The sequence below is a fragment of the Poromitra crassiceps genome, assembly GCF_964638095.1.
Source record: "Poromitra crassiceps genome assembly, chromosome: 20".
NCBI classification, from domain to species: Eukaryota; Metazoa; Chordata; class Actinopteri; order Beryciformes; family Melamphaidae; genus Poromitra; species Poromitra crassiceps.
In genome coordinates, this window is record NC_139637.1 from 23,921,209 (window position 1) to 23,932,276 (window position 11,068).

Sequence of the window (11,068 nt, forward strand, 5' to 3'; positions counted from 1 at the left end):
GACAGTTTGCATTCAAAGTACTATGTGGGGGAGGCTTAGTTGAGCTATAAAGACAGATTTCACTACATAACAGTTTTATCAGCAGCACTAGATGCTCAATATCTCTGATCTCATGCAGATAGAACTTTATCATTTCAAACTCACAAACTGCTGAAATCCCATTAGTATTGCCATATCTCCTCCATATCAAGGAGTTTAGTGACAGAGATGTGCATGGAGGAGAGCCCAACTATAACGATATAGCCCAACTATATAAGGATGGCTTTACCGATAATCAACTCACATCAACCCACATTATCATTAATAATCTCTGTAATAGAAGCACATGGGGCAGTGTTTTACCTTCTCTCTCCGTTTACCTCGGGGAGAAAAATGCTACTGCTGCTGCCTGCAGAAACTCCGCCCCCGCCAGCTGCAAGTCATTACGGCTCGTTAAGGCTCTCCCGCATACTTAAAAAAGAAAAATAAACAATAACAGCCGCCCTCGGAGCAGAACTTCCGCACTTTGCACTTTGGCAGAGGAGGAAATGGGAGATCTCCATGAGGAAAACACAGAGAGAGAAGGTAAACACTGCCCATGTGCTTCTATTACCAAGATTATTAATGATACAAAGTGGGTTGATTATCGGTAATTCAGGTGTCCAGGTTGTGTGGCAAACTTTATCAAATGTCTTTTTAGAGAGCGTTATGGTCTGGATTTCCCCTTGAACCCCCATTCTAGAGTATGTAGGGGCCGTAGGCAAAAATTCCCCGGGGGCCCCTCCAACCTCATCACCATCATTTTATTAATAACCTGACACCAACGAAAAATAGATCAATATTATCATTAGCATTCCTCAAGTTCCTATAGGACATATTTTATTAGCCTATTCATAACTTTCATACATGGTGCAAAGTTAACTTTTTTGTCCACCGGCCAAAGGTCTAGTGAATGTTCAAATGTTACCAGCCACTCAATGGATTAGCATTGTTTGTTTTTGGCTGGTGGTGAGTGAATCAAATCTACCTACCAGCCACTTACACATTTATATTTTATTACCAGCATTTGGCTGCTGAGTGGTGACTGGTGCTAATTGTGTGCCCTGCTTTCATAGCAATCATAGCTTAACTGTTAGCTTAGCCAGGTTAACTAACAAAACAAAACAAAAAAAAGTGACCATTGCTAGCTGAATTTATTCAAGTATCTCCCCATAGGCTATACCTACTAAAATAACAGCATTCAGTTATCTGCCTACTCAGTATCTGCTCCACTTGTTTTTTCCCACATGCTCTTTTTTCTCTTTCGTTTTGACTTTCAGATCATTTAATTCGCTTTCAATTCAAGAGCACGTAACAGGATGTGAGCTGCCAGAACTGCAGGAACTGTACAACCAGCGGTGCCTCAGGAGGTCCCTGAAGATCATCAAAGACACAAACCACCCCCACAACAGTCTGTTCTCCCTGCTACCCTCAGGGAGGAGATACAGGGTCCCAAAAGCACGAACAAATCGCTTGAGGGACAGTTTCTTCCCGCAGACCACGAGACTCCTTAACATACACAAATAAACAATCATGTAGTAGCTGTACTGCAGGTGCTACCATTACGTACGTTTAATTATGTCTATGTTATTTGCACCTGTGCAAACAGAATGTTTAATTATGTTTAAATTTGTCTATGCTATTTGCACCTATGTGCAGTGAATGTCACTGTTTCTGGCTTGTTTTTATTGCTTTACTGTTATTGCTTGTTGTTTCTCTTGTTGTCCTGCACCTATATGCCCTGTTCTCTTGTTGTCCTGCACCTATATGCCCTGTTATTTTGCACTATGTTGTAACGGAGTCTACAGCACAAGAATTTCACACGTGATACTTGTACTACGGAGTGACAATAAAAATCTTGAATCTTGAATATTGAAGAATACGTGAATCATGCATACTTGACTTGAATTGAAAGTGAAAGTGAATTCACATCATTCAAAATCGTCCAGGCCAGGGGATGTCATGGAGCCCCTTTAGGGAGGTTTCAATGTCATTGCAAATTATTTTCCATTAGTTCTTTAATGGATAGTGGTTTGTGGTCACTGCTGTGGAGTAAAGTTTATCTGCCCTCGGGGGGCCCTAACGGACTGGGGCCCCAAGCAGTTGCCTGCCTTGCCTGTTCACAAGCTGCCCCTCTGAACCCACAGCAGTCACAACGATCCTCTTGGAAAATATTGAAATGTGTTCTTACGCAAGATTGTATATAGGTCCGTTTGAATTTATGGCATCCATGTGGTCGGGGATTTTATGGTGAGTGGATGAGATGAGGTGAGTGATGAGTGTGTGTGTGCGTGTGTGTGTGTGTGGACATCAGAGCCACAGGCTTTGGTGTGCGGTCAGACTGGATGGACCTTAATGACCTATGCCACCGCTCAGGATTGCAGCTGAGCTGGGCGACGCCTGACGGTACAACCGTGGCGCTCAACAACGGCATCATCACAGATCCGCTTATTTCCACCCGGGCGATCTATGAACAGGACGGCACGCACCATGAACTGACAAACAAATCCGCGAGAGCATCCATTCTAAGAATGAAGAGGTCACACAACACTCAGCACTGGACCAGCCTGAGCCTGCAGGGAAAGCTGGCCCTTCTACCCTTTGCAGACCATGCACTGTCACATTCCATCTTCTCCAATAACAGCATAGGTGAGGACATTCTCATCTTCACCATCAAGGCCCGTCTACAAGTCCTACCAACAAAATATAACCTGGCAACCTGGTATCCATGAACACATGACCCACACTGTATCCTACACCCAACCCCCCGCGACAAAGAGACAATAGCACATATCCTAAACGGCTGCAGCCAATACAAAGGACTTTACATAAGCAGACACGACCGCCTGGTGGATCTGGTGTCAAACAGCATCAGAGAAGTACAGGACAATACAACACAAATGCACAAACACAGCACTGTCAAACTGGACTGGTTCAATCACAACACCACCGACAACAACACACTGCACAATATCCCAAATACCCCAGACATTGTTTTCATCAATGAAAGCAGAAAGTCAGTCACCATCATTGAAATCGCCTGCTCTTTTGATCTGTACATGGACACCTGTTTCACAACCAAACTCATGAAATATCAGCCCTTGGTAGAATATATTACAACTCTAGGCTACAGCTGTCAACTCATTGTGCTTGTGTTTGGGAGTCTGGGGCATGTCCACAAACTCGTGCTCCGTGGACTGCAACTAGGCAGGCTGCTAAAGCCTGATGCAAAAAAATTAGCAAAATACTGCTCCATCTCAGCCATAATAGGCAGTCTCTTTATCTGGAGAAGGCGATGCTTTGTATATCCTTGAGTGCTAAACATGCTTACATATGTTAGTTTGCATACATTATATTTAAGTCATCATCTTGCTGCAATGTATTTTCCTGTGCTTAAGAAGTACATGCATCAGTGTCTGGTTCAATATAAATGTACTGTACTGCGGCCTTCTTCTAAAATGTTTGGGTCTGTAATATTTGCTGTACTCTAGATCCAAATAAAAGTATTTAAATGTGTGTGCATGTGCGTGTGCGTGTGTGTGTGTGTGTGTGTGTGTGTGTGTGTGTGCGTGTGCATGTGCGTGTGTGCGTGTGCATGTGCGTGTGTGTGTGTGTGTGCATGTGTGTGCGTGTGCATGTGCGTGTGTGTGTGCATAGCTGACCCCATCCCAGACACAGAGCTTGAGCCAAGTGAAAGAGTCAACATGCATAATGGATAAGAGTATCCATTAGCGGGCAAAATAAATAAATAAATAAATAAATGTGGAAGCATACCTCACCTCTGTCCTTTGCCCCACAGCGATAGACCCTTTTCACGGGGGCCATTTTGTGTCAAAAAGGCAGGGTAAACACAGGTGCAAGCAAGAGACTAATGAGGGTTTCCAACTTCCATGATTGAAGTTGGAAACTTCCATGATTGGAAGTTGGAAACCCTCATTAGTGTTTTGCTTGCACCCGTGTTTACCCTGCCTTTTTGACACAAAATGGCCCCCGTGAAAAGGGTCTATTATACCAGATGGCGAGCGTGAACAAGGCATCTCAATTTGTGTTTCTTGTCGCAATAGGGGCGACCACACATACTGCATGCGAAATTTCCGAAATGCAGGATGGCAGAGGCAGCCCGCCCTGCTGCACCCTCTGCTCTGCTGCACCCTGCATTTTGACCTTTGACCCTCACCTGTATCTGCAGTCCTGGGGTGGAACACGGTGTTTGTGTACGTGACAAACTGCAGCTGCCTGTTCAGACTGGCGACGAGGGGACTCGATAGCGTCACGCTCGTCTCCCCCGCTCCTTCCACGGAGACGCCGTCTACAGTAGCTGCCACATCAAATGTCCCCAACGTCGCGCTCAAGGTCACCTGGTGACACCATCCATGTGGTTCAAGAAGGAACAACAACAAGAGATCAACATTTATGTCAAATAATTTGGTATGCCGATCATGATGGAAACGCCCCAAAATGGAGAACGTACCGTGTGTCTAGATCTCGGTTCTTCTTTAAGAGCCAAACCTACGACAGGAGAATAATTGTCAAGAGAGATCGACATGGGATGGACACTAGAAACGCACAACAGATTAACACGACCTTTTCAACAACGTAGACTGATGGTGAGATCTTTTGGTCGAGAGATGATATCAAAAGTAGCTTGTTTAGAACGTTTATCTTCAGCGTCAAATATTGCACAGTGGTAGATAGTATAGTATACGCTCTCACCGGGAATGATGATGGTTTTGAGGGGTCGCACCTCCACACCCTGGGTGGGGTACTGAAGAGGGCTGTTGGCGTCCGCTATAATAAGCAGGTCTGCAGGGGTGTGGGACCTTCACAGAGAACAACACATGAGCCTGGGAAATAACTGCCGTGTCATTGCTACATCATTGCTACATTCTGCTCACCACTGCTTAAATCCACTTCCTTCCTTCAATTTGATGAGTAAGCCTTGTGCTCACCCATCCTCAAGCCACACAAAACAGCAGGCATGACGTCAATTTACTTCATTACTACTTATTGACAACAGCCATACACAAACTAACAGAATGGTGGACCACTTAGCCGACAGGTGCCAGAAAATGTACATGATTATAGTAGCTACATATGTAGAGCCATATGATTTTGGCAAAACGGAATCATAGAATTTGGTAATAAAAATGGAATCAACTGTAAAACATGGAAAAGGATAGGCCTAATTATCAAAACCAAAAGTGGACCCAATTATTGTAGTAACCTAAATGATTTCATCATAATTGTAAAAATAGGCCTATAGAGAAATTATTCTATTTTCTCAATCGGGGTGTTTTGAGAGGGGGGGGTTGGTCTTGCGTGGGACCCTTACGCCACCTCACGACTTGGGTTTTCAGTTTGTGAAACATGACAAAGAGAGAGCCAAGACGTCACAAAAACAGAAAACATCGATCCTAACCCCTGAATTAAAATTAAAATGTAAAAAAGATATAATAAAATGGAATTTGGAAAAATAAATACAAGTGATTTCATATGGCTCTATACGTTTTCTTCACTGTCAGCCATGAAGGTGTCACACTGTCTGTTTCATACTTTACCTCCTCTGAAAGCTGCTGTATTCCTGAGACCTGCGACTCTTGACCCCCTCAGGGTCCGGATCGGAGCTCAAGAATGCAACTTCCAGGCTGTGGGCCCAGACGCGTGGGAAAAGCAGATAGGAGAACGGCAGGCGATGTCCAATGCTTTCCTTATCTGCCTCGCACACACACACATTCCGTGCCAAGCGACTGTGTGGGGGAACAAGAGTCGAAAAGGAACGGGTCAAAATAAGAATTCAGAGCAGGATTTTAGACTAGGGCTGCCACTATAACGATTATTTTCATAATCGATTCATCTGTCGATTATTTTCCTCGATTAATCGATTAGTTGTCTGGTCTATAAAATGCCGGAAAATGGTAGCAAACGACGATCGGTGTTTCCCAAAGCCCAAGATGACGCCCTCAAATGTCTTGTTTTGTCCACAACTCAAAGATAATATCAGTTTACTGTCACACAGGAGTGAAGAAACCAGAAAATATTCACATTTAAGAAGCTGGAATCAGATCATTTTGACCTTTTCTCTTAAAATTGTACTCAAAACAATGCATCGATTAACAAAATTGTTGTCGATTAATTTTCTGTCGATCGATTAATCGTGGCAGCTCTATTTTAGACAAACTAAATAAAAGTAAGCCAAGAGTCAAAACACACCGTGACACATCTTCATTCACATGGTAGGCGATGTCAGGATAGCCGCTGGTGACGTCTTTCATTTTCTTCTGTAGGAGCTTCTGTATGCCGCCGCTGCTGCCCACTCCTCCTGGCCGTATGTCAACTCCTACTCCGGAGCCGGCTCCAGGACTCCAGGAGTAGAGGACGAACAGGATCAGTCCACTGACCACCATCAGCACAAGAACCTTCTTCCAGAAGGCTCGCATCATCTCACAGGCAGGATGGAAGCAATGTGACAGAGAGACAGGTGTTGTGTCATAGGGCTCTGCAACAGAAAGGGGATGTGAATGTGAAGACATAGGCCTACGTGGCTCGTGTGTTGTTGTGGGTATCCTATTGCATTTGTATATAGAATATACGAGGACTGCTGTTTTGTGTAAAACGACTTGTTTAGTTGTCTTGTTTGCACTATCAGAACCACCAGGTCACCCAACCCAGCATTCAACCTGGGCTGGCCTAGCTTTCACCTAGCACACAGCATGTTATTTCCACTTTTATTTTCCAATTTATGTAGGCTATTATATTGCCCTCTCCAAACACGTTGAACTCTATAACTTCTTCCACATAGGCTACTTTGATCTGGATTCTATTCAAACTTGAAACACTTTGAGGGACACATAGGCCTACCTCAACTCTCATGTGACTGAATAACTGTATAAAAATAGAGAGTGACGTCAGTTATTTTTTAATTTGAACGGCTGTCTGTGTCTGTCTCTCTGTCTGTCTCTCTCTCTCTATCTCTCTCTCTCTCTCTCTCTCTCTCGCTCTCGCTCTAAAACAATGTCTGTGGGCCTATTAAATTAATGTGATAATACGAAATAAACACCGGATTCTCCGTATTGCTTGAATCTATTATTTCAGTTCATGTAGGCCTAGGGGGAGGGGGGAGATAGGCTACATTTATTTTTGCTGTGATGCAACAGCAAATCGCAAACTTGTACATTTGAACCAATAAAAAATAATACAAACTTACTGTTGCCGTTTGGCGAATCTGTCACGTCCCCTTAAGGCTTGAAAAACACCTATATTCCTTTAGTGCGTCTGCCCCATGAGATCAAGCCACTTTTTCACTGGCGTCAGTCAGACCATAGATGGCCGAGAGAGACGGGAAGCCGCTCGACTTTCGCCCCACTCCTCCGCACATGCGTCAACTTTTTTCCAAATTATTTGCATCATCGCCAATATCTATCATTTGTCCTCATGCAAATACATTTGCATTTGTGTCAATTTACCTAGGCAGATAGTTCCAGTTCCGTCAGTCGAACTTTTACGCAGTGGTTTGTCTCCATCGGGTTCCACTCCAAATCATGACCGCCTATATCACAGACAGTTAATTGTCTGCGTTTCCCATCAAAATCGTGAGGAAATGGGCGTGGCTGTGGTAAATAAGATGCCTCGGGGGGATAGAAAATCTAATGTGGCCAACATGACAGAAAAATGCAGGTTGAAACAAATGTAAAAAAAATATGTAGGCTACTAAACGAAACAACACACTTTGGAATGCGAACAAGTCGAAACAAACACCCATAAGGAGAGCAATAACCTCTAGGAGTCAGACTCAGACTGGTGTGTGATCTGGTGGTGCCAAAGATAAATGTAGGCTAATTGAAATTATATAACAACCAATGATCTTTTTCATCTTAAAATAAAATACAATTAAAAATAAAATGACCAGTGGATAGGACAGTGCCAGTCAGATAAAAATCCCCTTAATGCTTCATCATGCAGGAATGTACACATTTGAAGGGGGTGGTGTGGGTGGGGTCGTATGGAGACACTTGATAGTGGTGAAGACAGCCTGGAGGGTGGGGAACCAACTGTTTAGCCCTTTGTTAATATTGTAACAGCACAAAGGTAACTTGTTCAAAAGACATGCTATGTGCCATATGTGAGGTGTCAGACAGACACTCCTCCTGCCCACTGCTTATATAGGCTAGTTCTGCTGCACCATCTATGGAAACATCAACCTGAACCGTGTGTGTGTGTGTGTGTGTGAGGCCCTATCTGTTTCTTTGATCACCATAGATCAGTCAGTGGTTCTCAAATGGGGGTCCGGGGACCCCCAGGGTCCTTGGGAGTGTTCCAGGGGGGTCCCCAGCAGTGTTGCCAGTGTGGGAAATGTTGAATTATCGTACCTGAGGCGAATGGGCGAGGGTCAAAATGATCGTTCTTCAGCGACCATCTTCCACCATGGCATCTTCTTCTTCTGGCTTTCTGGCCGTGCTTCACCACTTATATAGCCTCAGCCAGGAAGGATTTATGACATCACTGATGACATCACAATTGCTCGAATGGTGTCACAATTGCATGCTCGAGTGACATCACTGATGACATCACAGTTGCTCAAGTGACATCACTGATGACATCACAATTCACTGATTTATGACATCACTGATGATGTCACAAATAGTTACATCAACAGACAGCCCACTAACACCGCCCGCCCACTGATGATGATGCATCATTTTTTAAATCACAACACAACGTTCAACTTTCCATTAATTTAGGTGCTTTTTTACTTTTAAAGTACATTTTACACCAGTAAGTACTTCCACTGAGGTAAATGAGCAGCAACATAATTCCAGCACCCTATCTGCCACTGGTAGGAACTAAAACTGTCCTAGGCTGTAAAGATGTGAGAAGACACGTATAGACATAGGATCCATATTAGTATATTGATTACAACTGTCACAAAATGATCACATTATAGTACTTTATGGGAATTTTGGCATTATTGATGGTACAGAGGGCGAAATTATCGTACAAATACGATAATCATCGGACGCCTGGCAACACTGGTCCCCAGCCAAAAGGGGAGTAATTTATTTCCGCAATAATTAGATTCATACGTAACACAATAACTATTTTGGTCATGGGTTTTATACACTTTCTGGAATAAAACATCTAAAAGCATCAATCATATTATCATATGGAGGACCGTGGGACAAAATCCTATCAAATGGGGGCCCGTGGTCTAATCTTTGTCAGTTTAGGGGTCCTTCATGTAATTCTTTTTTAGAACCACTGCCATATAGATTATACCACGTAAAACAGTAGATTCTGAGTGACTGCACAAACTGTACACACCTTAATGCTAGTCAAAACACCTTTAGTGCTATAGTCAAATGTACAGTAAACACCTCTGTGCTCTAGTCAAGTTTGTTTTGGGTTTATGTGAGACCGACAAACAATTGCTTCCTCTATGATGGTTACGTTCCACTTCAGCAACAAAATTCAAACAAGGTTAATTTTGACTCCCCTTTTATTTTGTTGCCTGGCAACATCCCATTGAGGATGATATTGACAGCCTCCAGGTGAATGAGGAAGCAGAAGTTGCTTCTCACCTTGCTGGGAACAATTAACTCTACACTGAACAGCTACAGTATGTACAGTATGTACAGTATGTACAGTATGTGTGTGTATATGTGTATGTATATGTACATACATATGTGTATATATTATATACTTTGTTTATTTTTGTTTGTATATTGAGGTACAGCCGGATGTTATGTTTATATATATTTTGGTGTGATAGACTGCATTCATAATATTGTTTCAGAAATATTTGCAACAAAGCCTTTCTTTGAAATGATGGCAAAGACCATAGAGAGAGATGGACTGACATCATCTACCAGACAGATGACGTGAGATGACCGGTTTTATGGTTCAGGCCTGTTGGGATTTATCAGCAACTACATCCCAATTCTGAGCATTTATGCGTATAGGACTCTTGGCTTCTGAGGTGGCATTGATATGATATTGTAAGTCATGATGATTGTCATTCATCTTGCATTTTCCTTCTGCCTCTAGAAGATTAGTGAGCCAGCTGAGTCTGTCAAAGAAAACACACACCCTACATCAGGGGTGGGCAACTGGCGGCCCGTGGGCTGCATGCGGCCTCCAACACCACTCAGTGTGGCCCCTGGGTCAATTTAATTTTTTTTTACAAGGCGGACATTTTTGGTAAGGTTAAGTTAGGCCACACAAATTTGTGCTTTTATTTTACTGTACATCCCAGAACATGGCGCTAATGGCATTAGCATTGTCCATCCACATACTGTTTAATGTTAGCTTTTGAGCTAACGCTATTGTAACAAACTATATCCAGGATGCTGCAACATTACTAATCTGATTAATATGACATATTTGGGTGATGTACCCCATCAAATTGCTGTAGCGAGCTGTTTTAAAGCTAGAGCAAAGTTTCTGGTGTCATCTGAATGGAAGAATGACTAAATTTGAATATGAAAAATATAACTGTTGGTATAATAAACTTGGATTAGCAGTCCTTTTCATCAAATTAGTAGCTATAATTGGGAGTGATGGTGTTACAGTTAGGCTACTGGTGGAAGTGCACGGTCACAATCTGGCCCTCTGGTAGCGAGGACATTTTTTTGTGGCCCTCTCTATCATCAAAGTTGCCCATCCCTGAACTACATCATCTCAAGTTTTGTTTACATCGGTATTGCACTTTTATTGGCCCAACTCTGTGTCTTTGTGGCTCCCTATCCTCAGGCTCATGTTGTTTTATAGCTGAGTGCCGTTTCAGTGTTTCATCAGTTGTAATATTTTGTTTGTTTGTTTGTTTGCTTTGAGGTGAGTTGAAGCCCTTTGGAGTCTTTTTCTGCATTGTATATTGTGTATATTGCTGTGTTTTTTTCATCACTTCTGTGTTTTATCACTTAACAAATAAAGGAAAATAACCAAATTCGTGGATATCCTGTTATTGTCCAGCTTCTCATAAATGGTGCATTGTCTAATATGACGTTCTCTGCGATATAGAGCTTGGGGGAAAGGCAACAGCTCAACATGTTGATTT

At 42.9% G+C, this 11,068-nt stretch overlaps 1 protein-coding gene across 1 annotated transcript in view; it reads right to left on the reverse strand.

Annotated features, from left to right (window-relative positions):
• LOC310794400 (beta-1,4 N-acetylgalactosaminyltransferase 1-like) overlaps positions 1–7,546 on the reverse strand; it is a 31,281-nt gene extending 23,735 nt beyond the window's left edge. Inside the window, exons 1-6 of the mRNA XM_083656396.1 lie at positions 7,223–7,546; positions 6,229–6,514; positions 5,577–5,765; positions 4,732–4,838; positions 4,490–4,527; positions 4,196–4,376 (exon numbers count right to left, since the gene is read on the reverse strand). Coding sequence (XP_083512522.1) covers positions 4,196–4,376; positions 4,490–4,527; positions 4,732–4,838; positions 5,577–5,765; positions 6,229–6,458 — 745 coding nt within the window. The 5' untranslated portion in view covers positions 6,459–6,514; positions 7,223–7,546. The remainder of the gene's footprint in view (positions 1–4,195; positions 4,377–4,489; positions 4,528–4,731; positions 4,839–5,576; positions 5,766–6,228; positions 6,515–7,222) is intronic.
• Between the last annotated feature and the right edge of the window lie 3,522 nt (positions 7,547–11,068).